The 25,548-nt window shown below is 42.0% G+C and overlaps 1 protein-coding gene across 1 annotated transcript in view; it reads left to right on the forward strand.

Annotated features, from left to right (window-relative positions):
• The first annotated feature begins 10,148 nt into the window (after nucleotides 1-10,148).
• The window catches only part of LOC109398557 (dynein axonemal heavy chain 10), a 341,003-nt gene continuing 325,603 nt past the window's right edge, over nucleotides 10,149-25,548 (forward strand). Inside the window, 5 exon segments of the mRNA XM_062847206.1 lie at nucleotides 10,149-10,437; nucleotides 10,439-10,475; nucleotides 10,639-10,689; nucleotides 11,171-11,241; nucleotides 11,317-11,440. Coding sequence (XP_062703190.1) covers nucleotides 10,381-10,437; nucleotides 10,439-10,475; nucleotides 10,639-10,689; nucleotides 11,171-11,241; nucleotides 11,317-11,440 — 340 coding nt within the window. The 5' untranslated portion in view covers nucleotides 10,149-10,380.

Raw genomic sequence — 25,548 nt, forward strand, 5'->3', positions numbered from 1 at the left:
ATGAGAGATGAGAGATGAGAGATGAGAGATGAGAGATGAGAGATGAGAGATGAGAGATGAGAGATGAGAGATGAGAGATGAGAGATGAGAGATGAGAGATGAGAGATGAGAGATGAGAGATGAGAGATGAGAGATGAGAGATGAGAGATGGGAGATGAGAGATGAGAGATGAGAGATGAGAGATGAGAGATGAGAGATGAGAGATGAGAGATGAGAGATGAGAGGTGAGATGAGAGATGAGATGAGAGATGAGATGAGAGATGAGATGAGAGATGAGATGAGAGATGAGATGAGAGATGAGATGAGAGATGAGATGAGTGATGAGATGAGAGATGAGATGAGAGATGAGATGAGAGATGAGATGAGAGATGAGATGAGAGATGAGATGAGAGATGAGATGAGAGATGAGATGAGAGATGAGATGAGAGATGAGATGAGAGATGAGATGAGAGATGAGATGAGAGATGAGATGAGAGATGAGATGAGAGATGAGATGAGAGATGAGATGAGAGATGAGATGAGAGATGAGATGAGAGATGAGATGAGAGATGAGATGAGAGATGAGATGAGAGATGAGATGAGAGATGAGATGAGAGATGAAATGAGAGATGAGATGAGAGATGAGATGAGAGATGAGATGAGAGATGAGATGAGAGATGAGATGAGAGATGAGATGAGAGATGAGATGAGAGATGAGATGAGAGATGAGATGAGAGATGAGATGAGAGATGAGATGAGAGGCTTTTCAAATTATGCATCTCAAGCAGCATTATACAATAGGGTTCCTGGTCATTTTGTCGAATGCCGTTTGGTCAAACTCCATTTGGCCGAAAAGGTCTTTGGCCGAATGCCGTTTGGCAAAAAAATGCATGATGAAATAAAGTGACCATGGCATTGTTTCCCGTTTCAGTATATTTCTAAATAACAGCCCATGATTCAAAGAACGAAAAAGCTTTGATATAATATCGGTAGTTTCAACGCCAACTAAGTAATGAAAATCAATACTAGAAAGAATAGCCTATGATTGAAAGAAGGAAATACTTCTGATGGTCATATTGGCAGTTAGAATGTCAAAAACTTCCTCTGAATTCTTTTGATCATGATTCGGCCAAACGGCATTCGGAAAAACGACCCTATCGGCCAGATGGCATTCGTCCAAACAACATTTGGCCAAACGAACTTAAACTTAAACTTTGCTCTTCTTCCTAGCACTTTCGGTTCATGAGATATTCACGTGGCCCGTGACCATAGATTGGAAACCACTGAATTTTCAACATATCTATATTAGGGATCTTGATGCTTGAGATGATCAATCCGTAAAACATTTGCTCTTCTACCTAGCACTTTCAGCTCTTGTGATATTCACGTGGCCCGTGACCATAGATTGGAAAGCACTGATTGTTGCAATACAGCTACATTGTGATAAGTACATACTCCCTGAAGTGCAGAATGCGAAAAACCTTTTCACTTTATCCTCACACCTTTGATTCTTGAGAAATTCGCTTGGCCCGTGACCGTAGGTTGGGAACCACTGAAATTAGCAAAACTGCTAAATTATTAATTGTAATTGAATAACATAACCTTTTCATAGGTTAGGAACTTTGTGATTTCGATCTTCACAAACAAATTATAAAACTTAAAAAAAACACTCCCCCGATTTACGCACTAATTCCCAAATAGCGCTCCCCCCAAGTTACGCTCCCCCAATTTACGCTCCTCCCGTTTTGAGCGTAAATTGGGGTTTTAGTGTACCGGGGATCATCTCCCAATGATCAGTACTTTCATCCACCCAAATGAACTTTTTAAGTTTGTTCTGCAAAATGTGAAACAAATACCAAGTCGTTTTGTCTCATTGGCTAAAATTTATGAATGTAACCGCATAACAGTCACACTGGAAATACACACTGGTGTCAAAGCGTAATATCAATCAAATTTTTGAAATTTCGTATCGTCTCCATACTAGCGCATGTTGCAAACTTTAAACTCCATTTTGTACAATGCCTACTATTGTCGAACATGACTGTTATGCAGTTATGGGCAGTATAGTCGAACCTCCATGAGTCGATGTTCCTTGACACGATATTGACTCATGGAGGTAAATTTTTCCATACTGAAAAATAATTTCTGGGCTACTATGATGGCCCCCCCAAAAATCTTCCCAAAGGGTTTTTGTTCCACTATTCGATATTTCGACAATGATTTTTCATAAGGGCCTAACTGATCGATTTCTCTTCTTCGACTCTCTCTTTCGCTAATAACTTGATCAAAACAAACAAAATCATTATTATATTTGTTTCTACAGCTACATGTGGTCTTCTTCGCATTTCAACCAAAAAATCTTTGAAAACTCAATACACATTCTGTGATAACACAAAGAGAGAATCGATGAAGAGAACTCGAAAATGTCAGTGAGTCGATGGTCGCTTTAATATCGACTTATGGAGGTTTTACTGTACATCAAAGTGTTTTTTTGGCCAAATTGGTTGTTAGGCAGAAAAGGTAATTGGGCCGAATAAGTCATTAAGCCGAATATGTCATTTGGCCGAAAAGGTCATTAAGCCGAATTGATCATTAGACTGAATAGATCATTAGGAAGAATAAGTCATGAGGCCGAATAAGTCATGAGGTCGAATAGGTCACTAAACCGAATAGGTCATTAGGCCGAATAGGTCTATTCGGCAAAATTTCCAATTCAGCCTTATGACCTATTCGACCGAATTACATTTTCCGCCTCATGACCTTTTCGGCGAAATGACCTTTGCGGCCTTATGACGTTTTTGAGCTAAAAATCTATTCGGCTTAATGACCTTTGCCCCCTCATCACGTTTTGGGCCTCATGACCTTTTTGGCCTCATGACCTGTTCGGCCTAATGACGTTTTCGGCCTAAGGATTTACTCAACCTAATGACCCTTGCGGAATGACGACTTATTCAGCATAATGACCTTTGCCACCACATGACCTTTTCGGCCCCATGCCCTTTTTGGTCTAATGACTGTTTCGCCCTCATGACCTTTTCGGCCTCATGCTCTTTCTCACCTCATGCCCTTTACTATAATGAATTCTACTTTAATGGAGGTTTAAGCACAGAGAAACAAACGTCACACTCTAGTCGCTTCTTATCGATTACCTTTTTAAAGATGGATTTCAATATTCGGTAGATGGTTAATTGACCAGTTGCTCCTGTTGGGCGTTTACTCACTACCGCCATCTAGTGGTGGCTTGTCCAAACACGGCATGATTAGCATTGGGCGATTACGATTTCGTGACGATGATTTTGTTCTAAGTTTTACGTCCGTTTCTCTGTGGTTTAAGTGTACCTGGAAGAATTAGAGGCGTATCCGATGATCTCAGGAGGGCTCCAGAAGATTTGAGAGGTGCTTCAGGAACTCAGGGTCGTTCCCGTGGCTCCAACGGAGGTGTTATGAGGCTTCAGGGGGTTCCAGGGAGTTTCAGAAGAATCCATCGCGTCTCAAGAGCAATGGAGGGAGTCTCAGGGGCCTTTCAGGAAATTTCTAGTGGCTTCCAGGAGATCTAAGGGGCGTTTCAGGAGGTTCCAAAGGATTTCAGAGGGATACTTGGAAGCCTCAGGAGAATTTCAGGGAGTTTCCCAAAGGAAATTTCAAGGTCTCAAGGTGTTCCAGGAGCTCTCAATTCCATTTGGTCTCAGCGACGCTTCAGGACGCAAAATGATTTTTTTTACATGTGGGAGCCTAGGATTCCGGGAGGCTCTGGGAGGTGACCGAGCACCGGGCATACGGATTGCTCAAGCAGAGTAAGCCCAGGCGTGGTGACGGGAAGGGCAGCAGGCTCTGCTGATCCTCACCAGAAATTCCACACATCCAGAAGCAACTCTGTACAAGCGATATGGCATCGCTTCCAAAGTGTCACAGCCCAACTAGGAGTGGCTCGGATAAATCAGGAACGACACCTTTAAGTTCCTGATTACGACATACTGGTCTTGCTTTGTAATTGATAACTGATGTGGTACACTCTTAGACAGAGATGGCATGTCACGCAGAAACTGTGCCCATTTTCGCTCATCTTTCACTGAACTTCTCAGTTTCATTTTTCTTACAAAAGAGCGAGAGAAAAAACGCACAATAAAATGTACATAATTTCTCTCACGCAGAGTTTTTGTGCGGGTGATTAGAGTGCTGCGTGAGAGCAATGAGAGCCCGCAGATCATAATCCCAGTGCGCAATTTCTGCGCGCACGCAGAAAAAACAGAACTCAGTGCACACGCAGTGTGTTCAAAGGGGTCAGTATTGTTTGAGCATTTGGTGAACCAAAAGCATGCCAGTGAGTCCAAAACCCGCTGAGGGGCATCAAATCCTGTGATATCAGAGACAAGCAGACGTCTTAAGCTGGCCAAGAACTTACAGTTGATGGATATTTTGGTTCCAAATTCCACCAAAAGGCTGTGCTAGTGAGCTAACAAATTTTGTTTTTCAAAAATATCAGGAAAATTTGCAAAAAATTGCAACGAAATTTCAATCTCATATATCTCATGATCCTGATTACTTAGAGAGTTGGTGTCTTCGGCAAAGTTGTTTGGCTGGTCAAGGACTAATCGATAATAAAACTTAAGATTCAAAATTCCACCGCTAGGCGGTGCTAGTGAGTTAGCAAATTTTGTTTTTCATATATATCAGGAAAATTTGCAAAAAAATGCAACTAGCGCCGCCTAGCTGCAGAAACTTGAACCAAACGGTAATTATTCTGCAAGCCCTTGATCTACCAAACAATTTTTCCGAAGACACCATCTTTCTAAAGAATCAGAATGCTGAGATATGTGAAATGTAAAATTTGTACGCTCTCTTGCGCCGCCTAGCGGTGAAATCACGAATCATACGGCCCATATTCTGAAAGCCCTTGACCAGCTGAACTATTTTGCCGAAGAAACCAACTCTCCAAGTAATCAGGATCCTGAGATATATGGGATGGAAATTTTGTCAGTGTTGCATCTGCTTGTCTAAGATATCACATAAATCACAGACAAATAGATATGTGACACTAACGAAATTTCAATCTCATATATCTCATGATCCTGATTACTTAGAGAGTTGGTGTCTTCGGCAAAGTTGTTTGGCTGGTCAAGGACTAACCGATAATAAGACTTGAGATTCAAAATTCCACCGCTAGGCGGCGCTAGAGAGCAAACAAATTTTAAATTTCGCATATCTCAGCATCCTGATTTTGTAGAAAGATGGTGTCTTCGGCAATATTGTTTGGAAGATCATGGGCTTCCAGAATAATTACCGTTTGGTTCAAGTTTCTGCAGCTAGGCGGCGCTAGTTGCAATTTTTTGCAAATTTTCCTGATATATATGAAAAATAAAATTTGTTAACTCACTAGCACCGCCTAGCGGTGGAATTTTGAATCTTAAGTTTTATTATCGGTTAGTCCTTGACCAGCCAAACAACTTTGTCGAAGACACCAACTCTCTAAGTAGTCAGGATCATGAGATATATGAGATTGAAATTTCGTTAGTGTAACATCTATTTGTCTGTGATTTATGTGATATCTTAGACAAGCAAATGCATTTGCTACTAGGCGGCGTAATAGTACTTTCATACTCCCTGTGGTACACACACTATTGCACTAGAAGCACGACTGAGTGCGCACTCAACGAATTTTTGTGTGCACATTTTCTGTGCGCACAAAATGTGCACGCAGAAACTGAAAAACATGCTTGTTCTATCATTTGTTTGAGCACTCATTTTGAGTGTGCCGCTGATGGATGCCAGAGAGTGAGCGGCTGGTTTGTGTGTGAAAAAAGTTGCGTAGTTCACCCTCGCTCTCGTTGAAAGTCGTGTGTAGAGTGTATGTTTTCTCTTCTCACGTTTCGCACTGAGGAGCGTGCCATCCCTGCTCTTAGATAACTACGCACAAGTGAGCTAGTAGCGACGGCATCCTATTCTCTTGGAATGTTCGGATGACACTGACTTGCAGAACGTTCCTTACCTGTACCCAGCCAAGGAAACTAGCTGGATGGAATCCCTATAAGGGCCTGTGCTAACCCTCAGGTGATTACCCTGCTTGCATGGATAACCATCAGGATCATTGGAAACTACTTCATCGGCAGTGAGGGATGGTGGCTCCAAGGAGGACCCAAGAGCAACGAGTATTAGATCCCAAAACCGAGTGATTGAAAACAGTGCGACAAAGGGAACGGCGTTGAGCCCGTTCGCACGAGGAGGACTGGTGAATTCGCCACTACGAGGGGCTGGTGAACCCACCAGTCAGCAAGATGCAGGAGGTTCAACAGGTGGATAATGAGGCGGCGCAGCTCCGGCCGAGGAAGTGCAGTTGACAGCGAGGATCTGAAACAAGGCTTGCTGAAACTCCGCAAATCGCTGGCTCTGGCCAAGAAGGACTACGATCTCCTGGTTGAAGAGTGGAGTGCGGCTGATGCTGGCAGGGAAGAGCGGCCCACCCAAAAGGAAAGCTTCATCTTTGCAGGCAACGAAACGATAGTGCACGAAACCATGCAACTCGCCGGAGCCAAAGCGGAGAGATCAAACCGCTCTACAGCTCGAGCTGCACGGCCGAAACCTGCCGAGGAGACGCGAGCCACGGGGGGGGGGACAAGAAGCGTCTAGCAGAGGCGTCAAAGGAAGAAAGCGACGATCAGCGTGAGCAAACAAGCTCCCAAGTCGGGTGCGTAACGCGAAAGAGGCAGGAAAACCAAGCCCCAGGAGGCCAACCCTAAAAGAAACAGTGGTTAGCCGGACCAGCACTGGAGAGATGATGCAAGTGCTGAAGGAGGCGGCCAAGGAAGGCACCTTCTACAAGGAGCTAACTCAGTAGACATTGGGCGAAAAAGTGCAAGTGGAGAGCCCTAACGGCAGAGGCCACTCTCCAGTGTAAAAACCTGTACGAGATCACCGAAGCAGAGGAGTTCGCAGCTACACTTAGGTAGCAGTGCTAGGTAGATGCACCAAGTGCATCGTTCCGCTTGCGAAAGGGCCCGGCAGGCACGCAGATCGCCACGGTGGAGCTCCCTGTAGGGGAGGTGAACAAGGCAACTGCAGTCGGCAAGATCAGAGTAGGCTGGTCGGCATGCCCGCTCAGAACTAACGAGCCGCCAGAGGCGTACTTCAAACGCGTCGAGCAAGGACACAAGTCGTAGGCGTGTAAAGGCCCTGACACTCCTGGCAGGAGTAAACTCTGCAGGAAGTACGGAGTGGAAGGCCACATCGCCCGAGAGCGCAACTTGGTACAAAAATTCCTTATTTGCATGACGGCCGTCACGCGACGGGCGGGTCTAAATGTCCAGACACGCAAAGAGGCGAACTAGCCGACGATAATGTAGGTTACACAGTTACACCTGATCCACTGTGAAGCCAATCAGCAGTTGAAGTGGCAGTCGTCAGTCTTGGAGTCAAGTGCAGACATCACCCCACTATCGGACCCATACCACATCCCTCCCGATAACGGGAACTGGGTTGCAGATAAGGCCAAGCTAGCGGTGATCTGTACAACCGGTCGTTTTCCGGTCCAGGAAATAATTTTCACGTCGCACGAGAGCTTCACAATAGCGGAGATCAAAGGAGTGTACTACTGCAGTTGTTATACCCCTCGCAGATGGCTGATAGACCAGTTCTCGTCCGCTATCAAGCGTACTAGAGGGATTGTGTCCCGTGGTCATCGGTGGAGACTTCAAGGCCTGGGCGGTTGAGTGCGGTATCCACTCGACTAAGGCGTGAGGCTAGGCTCTACTCGAAGCTATGACTAGACTGGCAGAATAATCTACAGTAGGAATGGAGCAGAGTCCATCATCGATGTCACCTTCTGAAACCCGGGTCTAAACAAACCCTATCTCAGACTGGTGGGTTGATGATGGGTACAGGCACAGTGATCACTTGGTGGAAGGAGAAAGAAGGTCACAGCCAAAGATCATCGACAGTCATCGACGATGGTCGACCTCGCACTGCGATAGGTTGACATTTGTCAAACGATTGCTAACATTGACGATCTGTCCAGTGAGAATCTAATCGGAACTTCAAGCCGTGCGTACGACGCCGCAATGCCAAAGTGATCCCTGCCCAGAAATGGACGGATACCGGTATACTGGTGGCGTCCAGAAATCGCAGAACTCCGGAACCCGAAACACTTACCCGAGATGCTGTAGACGATCGTGGAAACGTCCCGGTGACAAACGGAGAGCTCAGCGTAATAGCAAAGCCTACGCTTCTGGGTGGTATCCCGACAGTAGCCAACAAAACGACTATCGAAGCATGTCCTGATATGTTCAAAATGGCTATGCAGATGTGCCTGTTTACGCACATAGAGCGACGACGGTTCTATCAATCCCGGTACAAATCTCCAAGGGCGCGCGGTGATATTTCCACTGTCGAAACACTCGGTAGTTCGCGGTTAATGACCTCGGCACTTTATTTATTACGAATCGACACACTTTATTTTAATGTTAAAGGTACAAGTCGTGTTTTATTACGTACGAAGTGATCGCGGCGGAGGTTTATTTACTACTAAACTCTATCTCTGGTCTACTGCTTCTCCTGGATAGAAGCAAGTAGATGACCACAAACGATCGGGAGGCGATCGTGCAAAGAGCCTATAGGGCACTGCATGAAAATCTCTCCTTCTCTTTCACTCTTACAGAAATTTTGTAAACAACAAGGCCAAGAAACGTCAAAATCTCATACAAAATCAAAACAATGCAGTGTCCTATTGCATATCGCGTATACGGGTGACCATGTGTGGCTACTACTGCGTTTGCTAGTGTGGACGTGAGTGGCACGCTAGGGTGGCTCTTGCAACATAAATCAAATATTCTAGTTTTAATCTGGCGCAATCAGTGCCTTTCCGGCGAGTTTCTGGAGAGGTGGAAATAGCAAAGACTGGATTTACTGCCCAAATACGGGAAGCCACCTGGTGACCCGTCGGCATAGAGACCTATATGTCTTCTGGACCCCGTCGAGAAACTGTTGAAACGGATCATTCTGTCGAGGCTGACGACCTATTGTGAAAAACCAGATGACTCTGGGCTCTCGGATAACCAGTTTAGTTTCCAGAAAGGTCGATAGACGGTGGACGCTATTAAGAGTGTAACACGGTATTTCGAATCGTACTTGAATTACAGTGAAAACGGCGGGCCGAACCACAGCCTCCCCATCTAGGAGTTTGAGTCCAACGGGTAGCCTAAGTATTAGCCAGGACCCAATCATCCAGGAGAGAGAACAAGTGAAGGCGGTAACTGGAGGAACGCTTGCTCATCAACGTACACTCTCCCTCCCACCCCCTTCTCGAAGTCAGCCCTAACAGGCGTACTGCAAAAGTAAGGATGAGAGACCAAGAGGTTTTAGTTATACATTACCAGAGGAATCACAGGCGGGATCCCAAGGGGTTTCAGAGGGGTATTTGGAGGTCTTAGGTTGACCCAACGGATTTCGGCAGAGTAACTGGGGGACTTAAGGTGAAAATATGACGAAGCCACAGCCCGAATTTTCAAGAGCACAAATCTGAAGAACCACGTGTCGGTTTGCGCTGAAAAGTTGATCGATCGGTTACCCGTTGGTGGTGACCAATCGATCAACTTTCCAGAGCAATCCGTCCAGTGGTTCTTCAGATTTGTGCTCTTGAAAATTCGGGCTGTGGCTTCGTCATATATTCACCTTAAGGGCGTTTCAGGAGATCTCAGGGAAATCCAGGAGATCTAGGGCGGCAAAGGGGGTCTCAGGGATTTCAAGAAAGCCCGTTGGGATCATATGGGCGCTTCAGGGGTCTATGTCGGAACGTTTTTTTTCGGGATAATGTGATTTGAGGATAACGATCTATTCGGAATTATGCATTTCGGGGTATTGGTTTTCGGAGAATTGGTATAGGATCGGAATCCTTTTATTTTTTTTTATCACTTACTATTTAAAAAAATGTGATCACATCATTACGAACAGCAGTGCCGCAAAACGCCACTGCATCAGCAGCAGCATGTAACAAACTGGAAGGAAACACACACTTTTTATCATATTTCGAAGGTTCTCCACTTGCATGATGAAGTGGGGATTTTTTTATTTCACTTTCTATTCTTCGTTCCGTTGGTACCGTTCACTTCTTGCCCCGAAAAACGGGGTGTGAATCAGGCAGCAGCACTGACAAGAAAACCAGAAATGCGACACCAGAAACAATAGCTCGAGAGGCTCCGGACGACGGCGCGGCGCGCGGCGGTTCTACAGAGGACGTGTGCATCGCAGCGCAGTTCACGGAGTGGTTCAAATTTAAAATTTAAAGTTCCCCGCGAATTGCTGCATTGTGTCATTGAGAACAAGTCGAGCCCACAGGGTTGCTGCCGCCACGCTGGTTGATTTTGCCTGCCCCGTCCCCCAGAGTAAATCTGTGGCGTTTATTTACCAAAGGGAATGCTGTTTAACATGATGATTTCTTTTTTTCTGCTTTGCTGTAATCTGCATATTTGCCTACACTCTAGGTCTGGCCGAGGATGCGGATGATGCTGGTGAGATTATTCGTTTTATTCGGATTTTATGGGATATTTTTAGCACCATGAGTGTTTTGACGTAGATTTGCACTGTCGTACTGTTTGCCATTGTGTTAACTCGAAATGTTAAGTAGCGAAGCAATTCTGATGCAGATATTCTGTTTTGTTCTTTTCCATGCAGGAAAGAAGACGACCACCACGAAAACCAAAGCCAAGAAAGCGAAGAAGACGGGTAAGATTTTGCTACAATAATTCCTCTTGAAGTTCACCATACACAGATTATGCAAGTTTTGGTTCCGACCGCCGCTGAGCCAACAATTGGGGCGTGTAAAACAACTTTTCAAGCTTTTTTTCAGCAAAAAGGCCAAACCATTAATACCCCAAAGAAACAACGTGAAATCATATTAAAACAAAAAAAAAGAACGGTTACAAAAAGAAACCGTTTCCTTTACCAGTAATTAGCTAGCTCTTTGTACCCGTTTCCCGCGGTACGTTACCCGTGCCCACTTCAATTGTGGCGCGTCGTTACCTACAGATCCGCTTTTATTTTTCATGATTGTGCTCGCGCTACTACAACGCCGACCTTCGCACAAACGAAACAGTTGTTGCACACCTACCCCTTTTCATCCCCCATAATAAGAGCAACCGTTGGTTGATGGTTCTTTCACATCTTTCTGCCCTCTCGTACTCGTGTTGTTTCCCGCGCTAATTAGATGCTGACCATGGCCCGGAGACTGCCCTGGGAGCCGGAGCTTCCGGCGATAATGAGCTCGTTGAAGTTACTGTGAGTATCTAGCACAGCAGCATTCTTTCCTTTCAACTTTTTTATGTGGTAATCTTTCTCTTCCTTTTTGGACAGAAAATTGTTTCGACCTCAATAAAGACGCCAATCGTGCACGTCTGCTTCGGATACATACCGGAAGACAAGTTGGATCCTGCTCTGCGCTACGTGTACGTCATTAGGCGATTCAGCTCCCCGATTGGTAAGTACTGTATATTGTGCTGTTTAGAAGAATGCATAAAATGGGCTTGAGGTTGAAACCCTGGAGTAATTTCTGAAAAAGTCCTTTTAGGACTTTCTGCAGGAATTACTTACTTTAAATATCAGAAAAAAACATGATACATTTTTTGATGAAATCACTGTTAAAAGAGAATTCCTGGAGAAATTTCAGTAGGAATCTAACTCGTGAAATTAATACGAATAAGTAAAGTATAAATGAATTCTCAAAAGTATAAATGAATTCTGAAGAAACCTCCTATCAGATTATAAACATGCCTTGAATGATTCTAGAAAGAATGCTTAAGGAATATCTGTTGAAACACAAGGAAAATTGCTGAAGAAATTCCTGCAGGATTGTCTAAAAAAACTCCTTGGGAAATCCTCAAGGGACCTAACATTGAAATATGTTTAGTAAAAATCTTGGAGAAATATTTTCTTATAATTAATGGATGATTTTATGTCGTAATCCGTGTGAAAACTTTAAATTTTATCTTGAGAGGTAATCCCGGACGAAATTTCCGAGGAATACCCGAAAAATCCTCAAGGAACCTCTGTATGTATTTCTGAAGAAACCGATGGAGGAATTCCCGAAACAATTGGAATTCGTAGTGTAGTTGGTCACACGTTTGCTTTATATGCGAATGATCATGGGTCTGATTCTTGCCCTTGCACTTGCAATATTCCGTCAGTTGGTTTTTCTTAGAGAGCGGCTGACATTGACCCTCTTCAGAGCCCATGGCGAAACTCATAACGGATGCTCATTCGGACTGGAATCGTAATACGCCTAGTGTAACATCTTAGGAGGGAGGTGCTGTACAAAGTGTAAGTTCAGCTTTCAAATTTAGTTGCTCATTTAATACCCTAGTAGACAAGAGAGCAGTAAATTAGGTAAAACGGCTATGAACAAAAAAAATCCTGTGTAAAAATTTTGAAAACAAATGTCTTAACGAATTTTTGGAAGAATTTTGGAAGGAATCGCAGGAACAATTTGTGAGTTTTCTCGGAGGGAATTTCTTGAGCAATTTCTGAAAGAACCAGTTAAATATTTTTCAAAAGACCCGCGGAGGTAACCCCGCAAGATATTGTTGAGAAAGTTCGTGGAAGATTTTGTAGAGGAAGCTTTCAAAAAAAGCTGGAGGAATCTCTAGAGGAATTTCTGCAGGGACCTGAGAAGTTGTTGAAGTCATTTATGGAGGAGTTTGAGGAGCAATCTTTGCAAGATTTATTTAAAGAAAATATGGCCGATTTTTAAAAGAACTTTATTGAAGATTTCCGGAAAGAATCTCTGCAACAATTTCGAAAGCAATCCATGGAAGACTATCTTAAAAATCACATTTTTTTTTGTTTATAGTAAACTCTAGATTTGAAAGGATGGTTTTCAGACAGGAGTCATTGAAGAATTTATGAAAAAAGAATCCCTTGATGAATTTCTTTAAAATTGTCTGAGTACTGTTTTTGAAAAATGCGTGAAGGAAGCAAACTATTGAAGATTTTCTTAATATCCAAAAAAATTTCCGAAAAAATCTCAGCATGGAAAATTTCCGAATGAAGCTCATAAGAAAGAATCGCTGGAGGAATTTCTAGAAAATCTCTGAGATTTTCTACCGAAATCCTTAGACAAACTTCCGAAGAAATCTCTAGATTAATATCTAGAAGATTTCCTGGAGAAATTCCTACAAAAACACTGAAATGAATTTCTGAAGCAATCCGCTCGAATTTTTACTGCAATTAATTGAAAATATCTGGAGAAATCCCCATGGAAATCCCATATAAAATTTCTGAAGGAAATATTTAAAGAAATTTCAAAACCATCTCAAAAAACCTAATGTAACCAACTTTGAAAGAATCCGTGGAGATATTTCTGCAAGAATTTCTGAAAGAATCCATGGAGAAGTTTTCGAAGAAATCGTTGAAGGAATGCCTGAAAAAAAATTTGGAGCATTTTCTGGTAAACCCGTGGAAGAATTTCTGAAGAAATCTTAAAAGGATTTTCTAAAAGAATCGCTGTAAAAAAATCCGGAATAAATATCTAGAAAATTTTCTAAAGTAATGCTTGCACAAATATCTTAATGAATGCAGGGAATAATTTGTGACAAAAAGTTCATGAAGAAATACCTGAACCAATGCATGCATGACTTTTGAAAATAATTCTTGAGAAGGTTCTGTAGACATCTCATGTGAAATTTCATAAATCAGCTCATGACGTATGAATCTTAGAAAGATTTTTAACCCGGGAGCGGTCGCGTCGTGTACTGAGTACACGCACCATGAAAAATGCACGCTTGCGGTACACAGCATGAGCGCGGCGTCGTTGCAGGTAGTCAAAGACGCGACTGCTCGAGGGTTAAAATAATCTCTTGATGGATTTCTCTAAAATTTTGCAATATTTGTTTTATTGAAATACTGAAGGAACCCCCATGAGAATTTTGGAAGTATTTTTTGGAGGGATGCTAAAGCAAACCCAATCCCTAATAATATTTGACAATATGTTCTGAGCATTTCAGAAGAAATGAGGCTAAACTGATGGGTCTGAACTCCGTAGGTCTTCCACAACTGCAAAAAGCCTACGTGTGCGCGGCCTTCTACGAAATCGACGACCCCTTCCTGGTTTTTCATTGGAAATGGTTAAACATTGTTGTTTATCCGGCATACGAGTTGCGCGCCCAGCCCACCGCAGCCTTCCGTGTTTTATTCGCATCTCAATGGGCCTGTTCATAAACTACGTAGACTCTTAGGGAGCCCACCTCCCCCGGGTGTGGTGGTTTGGCCAAAGTGTACGGTCCATACAAATTTTTATAATTTTGTATGAACAAAAGTCTACACGGAAGGAGGGGGGCTGATTTGGCCAAACATTAACCTACATAGTTTATGGAGAGTGGCTATATCCATCTCTTTATATGGTACAACGCGTAGTTCATGCGACGCCGCCAGATTCTGTCCTCCAGATTATCGCTTAGTATTGTCCGCTACACTTTACGTTCGATTATAATAGCTCTCCGATCAACTTCTTTAAAAGTCCACGATTCATTGCCGCATAAAACATGCGAAAGAAACAGAATCGTGTACGACTGCTGCAATCTCTCTTCTCACCACGCGGGTAACATCATTGTCGCACGTCACGTTTATGTACGGCCCCTTACCAACATTCGACAACGGACGACACATATAACATCCAGTGGCCCAGTGGAGAACTTTCCGATTGACGAAAAGTTTTCGCCGACTTTAGCGGGAATCGAACTCACACTCCGAGGCTTACGAGACACTTAAACGACTGACGACGCTAACCGCTTGGCCACGAAACCCACCCACGAGACGAGAGAAGGTGCTGTTTTTCGCCACACGCCATGTCCGTTTCGGAAAACTTCCGCATATCATTCTGCTCCATGCTGTCTTGCGCGTGAGCAATCACATTTTCCTCATGCTGTTTTTTCGTTTTGTGGTTAACTCATTTTACAGTTACTCTTGCTTCTCTATATTGGATCCCCGACACCGGCATTCGGCTTCTGGCATCATTCTTTTCGTCCATTATCCTCTGGCATTCCTCGTCGAACCGCCCGTTTCTAGGTCGTCTTTAAGCAGTGCCTATCACTTCCCGCGCTGCCGTACTTATCACGCCGTGGATGGACTCCAAAAAGGTGTTGAGATTACCAGCACTTGGTTGGTCGACTTGGTTGCAAACCAAGGTTCTCCGTACCGTACCGATGATTGGACTGACCGCACTTCCTGAATGGCAGCCACGCACTCATCCTGTTTTCTACAATAGACGTGCCAAAATATCCACTTGTCCAAGTTCATCTGAAGTCCTGACGTTCCAGGTATCGAGTATCCAATCATTGTCCATATTTTGTAGGCGAGTTGGTTTCCGAGAGTATTGCTCGTATTTTATTCTATTTTTAATTTCATTTATTGTGGTGGTGTAAGGGTTCGACAGGCTACTATCGGGGTCAGGCCCGGATTTAAGGGGGGGCAAAGGGGGCAACTGCCCTGGGCCCCCCGATTAGGGGGGGGCCAAGAATCCTGTAGCACTATATATGTTTTCTTCAATAGAGACACTGCACTTCAATAGCATATCATATTGTATAAATGTTCTAAGGTAGTAGGGTTTTTTTTTTTCAGGGTATCCAGATTAATAACACAAGTTTACAAAATAAAACGAAAGTCGTGAACTTCTGTCAACGACCAAAATTTTTGAAGCACAATTTAGTGCTGATTTCGAAACCGACCTTCAAAAAATTTAAAGTAGAACAGTTTTTGAGTTTTAGCTCAATATCGAGTTTTGTAACTTTTCAAAATATGTAATTTACTAAAATTCAAATATATTGCGTTTTGTTCAACCATTTTTAAATCTTTTTCCATAAATTAAAAGCTCAATACAATACCATTCGATCATCTGAATACAGATTTTGCGTCAGATTGATGAAATTCAAGATATTGGCGAGTTTTAGGGACGATCTTCTTAAATTTTAGCAAAATTCCCAAAATTTTTTGAAGAAATGTATTTTTTTAAGAAGAAAAAACCAATTTAAAAATTCTTTCTTGACATTTATTTGACATATCATATGTAGGCGAGTTACAGTAAAAATTTCAGCTCAATCGGAGCATTGATTACGGAGAATGAGATGTTTGAAGTGAGCGACTTTGTTTAAAAATAGAACAAAAATCGATTTCAAATCATCAACCTTGTATGGAAAGTCGAAAAAATTTCCACTCTACTGTAATTTTTTTCCTTCGCGTTTTCGAACTCAGGGCATGATTCTACACCAAAAATGATCATCAGTTTACCGAGTTCAAAAATGCTGTAAACTAGTGTAATTAATCTGAAATTTCATTTGAAAATAAAAATTTTCATAATATTTGGTAATAATACATCAAAATCCGAAGTTTCATAATTTTTAGTGCAAAAATATTTTACGCTTTCGATTAAGTTAAAAAATCTATATTTTAATTGCTAAACAATCCAACCGTAAAATTGAATCGTATTTCCCAGAATGAATTTTTTGAGACGGTTTTAATGCTTGGCTGCAGCAAATTCATATCTAGATCTCTATTTTTACAGTATCCAATTATCAAGTAAAACGAAGCTTTTTTTTATTAAATTTTGGTATACGCGAGTTTCTATAAAAGCCCTTGAAAATTGAAGTCAGCAGGAAAACTTTTTTAAGACTTAAAATTACAACAAAAAAACGTCTCTAGCAATCAACTACGTAGTACTCATCTGCATCAGTTCGTTGTACACAGATTTTATCATGGGAAGAGATTTCGTGGAAATGTTCGGGAAATTTGAGGTAGTTTTGGAATCCTATTTTTTTAAAACATTTCGGAGCAATATTTTTTTGTGTTATTCCTACAGTTGCCCCCTAAAGACTAAACTTTGTTCACTCGTAGAATATTGCAAACCGAACAGAACGCTAAGTTGTGAAATTCATTATATCTTACAAATTCGGAAGGAAGCTTAAAATATATGTACAATCTGAATAAGATGATATTTACGCTGTAAACCTAAATGCGGCATCTTGACATTTTAGCAAAAATATTAAAATAAATGTTCGTAATATTTTTTCATTTGGTCGGCGTTAAGTCAGAGAGGACCATGTGTCTTTTTCTTAATTTCTATAAAAACGACTTTAAAGTTTGCAACTCTATAAGTTTTAAGTTTTTCAACAAATGTTCATGAAATTTTGCCATAAATCTTAATAACTATTCATCACTGCATCGCTCTGTATTCATCGCGAAAAAACATAAAATGAAGCTTGAAACCGAGAAATTGCTAAGTAATTGATTGTACTTAGTCCACTCTGACTGAACGGTTTTTGGAAAATCTTCAACCAACTACAGTTCACACTCAAGTTTTTACATATTTGATGAAAAAATAAAGCACAAGTAGGACAACAGTTAATAAGAGTAGTGTATAATGTGAGCAGGTAGTTTGAAATGAGATATTTCTGTTTTTACACTGTTGATTACCATTATCAATTTTTATGTTCAGTCAGAGTGGACCAAGTACAACAGTTCAATATCACATGAAGCGTAGTCAATTAATGAGCTATTTAAGAATTCTTAACTTGAACATTTGATGGCTAACAACTTTTGAATGTATTTTCATAGTTCGGTATGTTTTTGAAATATTGTAGTTACACAGTTCATAATAATTTATTCAGAGGACTGGCATTTTTCAAAAATTCGTTCAGACAGAGTGAACCAAGTACACAATTCTTAAATAATCGGTAAAATCAATTTGTTCATGAAACGGGTATTGGTATATTTCAATATGATGCTCAACAGCTACTAAAGAAACATATTTTGATTTGGAAAGGATTACGAAGAATAAGATAATTTCAACTATTTTTCTTAGAGACACATGATCCGCTCTGTCTGCACGCGAAATGCCACAATATGCTTCAACACGATGATCTGCAAAATACTGCAAAATCTGTATAATAAAATGGAATTTAATGTGCTTTCTTGATCAATAATCATCAGAAAATGCGTTAGGGAGTCAAACGGTTAAGAAACATATCACATTTTGATGATAAACTATTTTATTTATTGGATTTTAACCAATACACATTTTTTCAACTCTCTTGACATCAAGCATATGGTCCACTCTGACTGCACACTATTATCGATTTTTGCAGTTCAATCAAAAGAAAATTGTACTACATATAACTCTCGTTAATTATAACATTAAGAAAATTGGGTGAATTTTCCAAAAAGCTTAAGTAATTCTTAATCAACTGCCCTAAAAATCTAATTTTCGTCAATATTGTTACTTGGTCCCCTCTGACTTAACGCCGACCATTTGTTCAAATAATGTGTCAAAATTTTGGCGAATTGCATTGGGAAAGGTATACTTTTTAAGGAAAACAGAGGAATGCAATATTCGGCTTCGTTTTTAATACTTCATAATAAAAAATGTAAAATGAATCATTTGAATGAACAAAACGGTTGTGTGGCTTAGTTTCTTCCTAAACCAATAAAGTCTGCAAAAAAAACATACAATACACTACATTGAACAAATAACGGGGTATAAATACTCAATCTTATTTTTGGGGGCCCACTTTACAGGGTTTGCCCCGGGCCCCCCGAAGCCTAAATCCGGCACTGATCGGGGTCGCGCTGCCTACATCGCGTTCGAGTGGTTGATAGAATGTTTGTTATTCAGCCACTGGATGCAAAACAGACGCTGTTTGAGCAGCACCTCTTTGGTGAATAGACGCTCGTCATGTACCTCCTCAATCTAGCTGAAGCCAGAAGGACAACAGTGCCCAGGCTGCACTACCAGCTAAGTATGTAACCCTTTGCCGGCAGTCTTTATCATCTCTCGACCCAAGGTAGGAACTTGTGAGGGCCAGAGCTATAATAGTGCAGGGATGCGCGCTCCTTCCCGATTGTCGACTCATCATATGGCAGCCCCTTTACACATATAGAATTATATCGAAGCTATACAATGGACATTCACAGTCGATTCTATAGTTCCGAAACTTTGGACCAGGTGGCCGTGATAGGTAGAGCTAGAGATTAAAGGTGCACGGTTGGCGAGGACCGCCAACAAATACAGGAACGTGATAATCGGATTTGCATCTTTGAAAAGCAATATCAACAAGCATCTCAAGCTGACATTTCGGAAGTTGATGCTAGCGGCCAACCAAGACCATGACAATCTTATGACAAAAATAGCAGCAGCAGACCCAACAAACATTTTAGCTATATAACAGTTGAACAAACAGCTCTTAAGCAAGCTTCAGCTTAAGAAACTGTTATTCAGCTATCTCTGTTTCCTGGGGAGCCCGTGAAGCAAAAGCTGCCAATGTCTACCCAGACTGAGGTTTTCGTATTCAAGGGAAGCCTGATAAAAACGGCCAGACACAAGTGTTCTCGCAAAGCAATCGCAGAATCATGCGAAGCAGCCATCGGGAGAGGAGCATCCCAGTGGCATTCGAAGCCCGTGGATCAGGCCCCATCCAGACGCCCCAGAAGGTAGAGAAGGGTGAACCTGAAAAGACTAGCCTGTCTCGGATTGAAAAGACCAAAGGAAATGTGACCTTGTTTAGGTTCGCAGCCACACTAGGTCTTGAAGCGCGCCACGGAGAATATACGCCTTACACATTCGATGGGCTGAAGAAAAAAAAAACAAAAAAGATATCAGGTATAGCAGTTGCCAAGCGAGACAAGGAAGAAGCTCTCATCATCAAGATCAACGAGTCCAAGTACTCGAAGGCGCCAGGCATAAAGTGCCCGAGCCTCAGTTGACAAATCACTGTGCTGGTTCACATCTAAACCTGAACCATGGTGCCACGGCCTGGTAACTGCTGCATCGGGCAGCCGCTGATTGGGTCACGGATGAGTTCAAAATCGAAACATCTTGGAGTAGGGCTTCGTGATCGCCTACATCAACGGGGTCTTCTTCTGCAGGTGCTAAGCTCTTCCTCGGTGGTTGATAGAACAACTCACGCTTATGCTGGACTGTAAGACGGCCGACCTTACAAGACAAATGCCGGCGGTATTAGCGAAGTGACTTCGATGTCGGGGCCGTGGAATGCGAAAGACGCTTCACAAACCAGCAAAATCAAATCTTCCTAGAGATGCTGGCCATACTCGATGTCGATCTGTCTAATGTCGATACAAAAAGTACCTTTAAACGGAATAAAGCGGAGTCTACCATTGACGTTTTTTGTAGTCCCGGCCTAACAAGTAGTTTGAACTGGAGAATAAATGATGTCTACACTTACAGCAGTCAAGTGAGGGTCTACTACAGTATCGATTACAATAATTACGTGTTTGTTCATGTGCAAGGCGATCAATACAGTGAGCACGTACTGATCAGGATCGGGATAAACGACGAGTGGCATTCACGGCGTTCAAGACCAAGAAAAAACTACAAACATGTTTGCTGTACAAAGGCTGAACAAACCGCTCTAAAGCTTGATTTCTAAAATTTTGGCCAAATAAGCTGTTATTCAGCTATCATTGTTACTTGGGAAAGGCTAGCAAAACGGTCAACCATGGGTGCCAATACGATCCCGTGAAGTGACACGAGCAGCGTCGTGATGGCTAAGACATGAGATGTAATGGCTCACGTCGAGCAGTCCCTGGATGCATTGAGATCCTCTTCCCGCATCATGATACGAGTCCTCGATCTCCTTTCGTAGACTGACTCAGACGGGTGCTAAGGGAAAGAACTTGAGAATATTGCAAAATACTTAAGCGCAGATAAGGCCCCAGGTACGGATGGCATTCCAAACCTGGACTTCGAAAAAGCCATTGCAGAGGCTCCCGGGATCTGCTTTGTAGAAATATTTGAACGGTGGAGTCTTTCTATAGATTTAAAAGCGGCAGAGCTTTGTCATATGGCCACATGCGGGGCAACCAACCGGTGACCCATCGACATATTGATCAATATGCTTGCTCGATATAGCAAGGAAGGTGCTCGAGAAGATCATTCTGAACAGACTGTTGAGGTACACCAGGTTGTAAATAAGGGTCTCTCGTAAAACCAGCTCGGCTTTCGGAGGTCGAAAGCAGACTCCAGCTTATCGGTGACTAAGCCTGCCGAGATAGCTCTCCAGCAAAAGAGGGTTCTCGTTCACTACTGCGCAGTAATGACTCTCAACGTAAAGAATGCATTCAATAGTGCCAGTTGGGTTGCTATTGCCATAGCGCTCATTTTGTAAAGGTTTTGGAGAAACTGCAGAACTTGTTTTGCTCGTATACTCGTGGTTTAGCACAGTGCGTAACTGCATTTTTGCTACACGTGGTGGAGTCACGACTCCAGACAATATTGTCCAGAGAATGTGTACAGATCTTTTAGGCTGTAACGCCGTTTCATCTGCTACCGCTGGAAACTAAAGAGGAGGGAGGTGGCGCGTGGGCTCAAGCAGTAGCGAAGGCAGGTGCAACCAATAGATGGTCTCGGGGTTCTGAAGTCGGTTACGCAGGTTATACCACTGCCCTGCGGTCGAACTAGACCCTTCTATCGGACAGTTGGCCGAACAGAACATGCTCTCATACGTCGCCGTCGATGGTGGCAGCCTATTTTAACTGCCGTTTTTTTTTTTTCAATACTTACTTTTTCATATGAGACTGATTTTGTAATTGCATAAACCCCTGGGCTTGGATTATATCATCCAGGAAGCTTTGATTTCAGGCATGTGGCCGATGTGCTTTTCAGTAGTGATTGGAATAGCTGAATGTATAATCAATGGCAAACAATTCTGTGAAAATCAGATCTTCAAGTCATCTGATATAGTTATACTGATCATGATGCTGCATAGTATATCGAAAATTTGTCTAAGTCATTTATGTGCCGGGAAAATATAACTTCAAGTTGGTGAGAATATTACAAACTGAGGGAGGGTAACAGGCCCAGTCAGACCCCTGAATGGACTATGTGGGTTAGTGTATGGGAATGCCATTAAAGGTTTGTAATATTCTCCGAGGCTTTCGAAATCCAACAGGGCGCGTCCCCGGGTTGCGGATAGGGGGAAAAGGGAGATTTTTCGCATTTGTACTGTAATCAGCCAATGTGATATTTTTTCCTATGGTGTTGTAGTGCGAATGAATGATCTCATTCTATGGGAATTCGAACCTTGTAATGTATTGTTTATTAACTTCAATTTTCTAAGCTTGACTAGGTTTTGAAGATAAACATGAGATGAGAGAATTGAACATTTATTTATTTATTTATTCAATAATACTTGCAGAGTAAGGGTTAACCCTTATAAATATTCTACAATCGGAAATTTGTTGTTCACACCACATTCTAACAATAACTCATGATTTCAAGATGTAAATCCTATCCATAACAATTACATATATCCTGTTCATAGATTCACCGCCATCCTCTTCAAGCTATCACCCTTCATTCAACCAACATATGCACTCTGTACGGAATCTTCGTACTGAAGAAATAGATTTAATATTAGTTGGGAGCAGATTCCAAAGGTTAATTGCACGGACAAAGAAGGTATTGCCGTAATGAGCGGTATTATGTTGCATGAGAACAAAGTGTCGAACTCTAGTGCTTCTGAAAGGCTGTAGCTTATCAACAAGGTAACGAGGACCGTGATGTATTTTTTTTAAATAAGGTGACATAACATCGTAAGTTAAAGAACCTGTAAAATGTACAACCCAAGAGTTGCCGCTGATACTGTGACACACTGGAAAACATAGACGCATTAAATACCCATCGAGCACAATTATTCAATGTTACTCTCAGTCTGTCATAAGCAGCAGCTGAAGCATTCAAAATTAATTCCGAACCATAGGAAAAATGAGGCAACAGAAGGGATTTAAATAGTTTAAGCTTTGTGGAAACAGTTAGCATTCCCGCAGTGAGTCGTAGATGTCTTAAGCTAGCGTAGATCTTCCCACACTGTGCATTAATTTGAGAATCCCATTCAAGGTTGGATTGAAATATTACGCCGAGGTTGCGTGCCTTATCAACATAGTCTATTATGTCTCCGTTGATCATTAAGCTAGGTAATACAGTTCGATTTTGCCGTCTAGAAAAATACATGGCTTTGGTTTTGGATGAGCTAATGGGAAGCAAATTTCTTTGCGACCATTGCAAAATACTATCCAGATCAGAATTTATAAGTTGTGTTACATCTTCTAATTTTCTATCAACTGAACAAATATAAAGTTGTACATCATCTGCAAACATATGGATTAGACAATATTCCAATGCGAATTGGAACAGGATCGGCGGAGTCGCACCAGCGGCAATAGGAACCCGGGCAAGACGTTTTGTAAACACGGCCGGGACATCCGATTCGCCGTAGCCAAGAATAACAGATATTTTTTGCAGCATCTCATCCGTTCTCTCTGTGGGACTATACGGTACACCAGTAAGGATTAGATCGTTGGCCTTCAGTAGCTTGGCAGCAGCATCCTTGTTGCGTTGCACTTCTGCGGCAGTTTTCGCGTGAGATTCACTCAATCCATTAAAGTCCCGAGCATAGTCGACCTTAAGTTGATTTACCTCTTCACGCAAGGTGGAGATCTCGGAGACAAGAGCCGCATTACTGGATTCAATCTTCTTCTCAATTTTCGCATTCCCTTCCTAAATCATCTGCTTAATGCGAATTAGTAGCTGATCGAAGCTCTCCACATCATCATCGGTCCGGTCCAGGTCTTCTCGCGATCGTTTTTTGTTTTGATTGTCGCTGATGGTGCTAACCGGCACAGTGAGTGTTGGTTTATCTTTGCCCATTTTTGTTGAAGCCGCACGAGTGAGAGCTCTGCTTGGGATCATCCAAAAGAGTGCGGTTACGGCAAGTACACAATAGCGGTATTCAATATGGGAATTGTCACGGTTGTGCTTGGGTTTCTGACGAGGTTTTTAGCATCACCGGTCCCAAAACTGATGAAGCAGCTGTATTTTATGGTAGATGCTTTCGGAGGGAATCACCGCATCGATGAGATTCGCAGCATAGTAGCACTTTACACGCATAAAACTCCAACTAAATTGCGACCACGAACAACTCACTCGCTACCGCTAAGCATCTCACTCACTCACTCGAATTGCCTAATATGAAAGTTACATCAGCAAAGTTGTGTGTATGTTGTACGGAGAAGGCTGTTTCGATATTTCTCTGTTAAAAACGTCGAATTTTTTGGTTGAAAAAAGAACATTTTAAGAACACGTCGCGCTTCAATTGTAAATCAACGGTTTCTGGTTGCTGGTTTTGTGTAGATCTGATCGATTACCAGTTGTTTACGAGAAAAAAACACCAAATACCCGTAACAAGCTATCGCATCCCGTACTCGGCAGTATGGCGTGTCCGAGCTGTTCCATGACAATAAAAGCCGGAGAAGGAGGAATTGCATGTGAAGGTTTTTGTCGCGGATCGTATCATATGAAATGTGTTACGCTATCAACGAACGAAAAAATCAGTTGCTTGAAAAACCCTCATGTTTTTTGGATTTGTGAAACCTGTAGTAAAATGCTGCGTAAAATTCGATATTCGGAAGACATGCAAGAAAAATTCAATTCGCTGAAGATGGAGTCTCGTGATGATCATCCTGTTGATATCGACCAAACTACTACCAAACACGAAACTGTTAGTGAAACGATCGATGCAATTACCAAAATTAAATCGGAGATCGCTTCAATACAAAAGGCACTAGCAAACCTTACTGCTTCTCGTCACACTGAGTTGAGTACGTCTACCAACGAAGATCCACTAGCTCATTCTTCACCAACACGACCGAATAACTCAACGGACAGCTATCGTTGTGGAAGCCGTATAGGGGTAATTCCAGGGCAAATAGGTAATAGCAGTAACGTGACGTGTGACGATAAACTTTGGCTATTTTTCTCTCGTGTCAAGAACAATGTGTGCGAGGATGAAATTCGGTTCATGGTAGCAGAATGTCTTCAGATCAACACCGATGAAGTTATTGTACAGAAGCTTGTTTCGAATTGGATGGATGCCACTCAACTACCATATATTTCGTTCAAAGTAGGAGTTCATGTTAATCATAGAGATCGTGCTATGTGTTCCTCAACATGGCCTAAAGGAGTTTGGTTCAGAGAGTTCAGGGAACGATGTTATACATGGCAACCTCAAATGCGATGAACAAAAGTATAGCAATTTATGTAACAGATATTTATTGTATTCACTATACGCTGCGTTATGTTATCTACGTTTTATGTTTCATGTCGGATTGTCAGTTTAGCATTTATTTAGAATTAAGAAGAAAATTCAATTAGATCATTATTAGATCCGTTGAATGTAAATAAATAAATACAAATACAAATACAAAGCTTTTACAAATGCAAACGCTATCCATGGGGTCATGTCTAGCATTTAATATGTATGACAATGATTGGATCTTACCTAGTAGGGGTACTACAAGACCACGCGGACAATTCGATTACAGGATTGATTGGGGATAATATATTTTTTATTTTCCAGAACTGAAGAGACATTTTTTCCGGGGTGACTGGCAAGTCGGAGAGGGTAGAAGTTTCCGTTTGTTATAATTGACAAAATAAACAGTCGGGCGCTTTTTCTTTCTATGACTTGCTTGGCATTTTGTGGATTATTGTTTTTTGGTTTTGGAAACTATGCGATTCACTATTGCGCC

Source organism: Aedes albopictus, chromosome 1 (genome assembly GCF_035046485.1).
Source record: "Aedes albopictus strain Foshan chromosome 1, AalbF5, whole genome shotgun sequence".
Classification (NCBI taxonomy): Eukaryota; Metazoa; Arthropoda; class Insecta; order Diptera; family Culicidae; genus Aedes; species Aedes albopictus.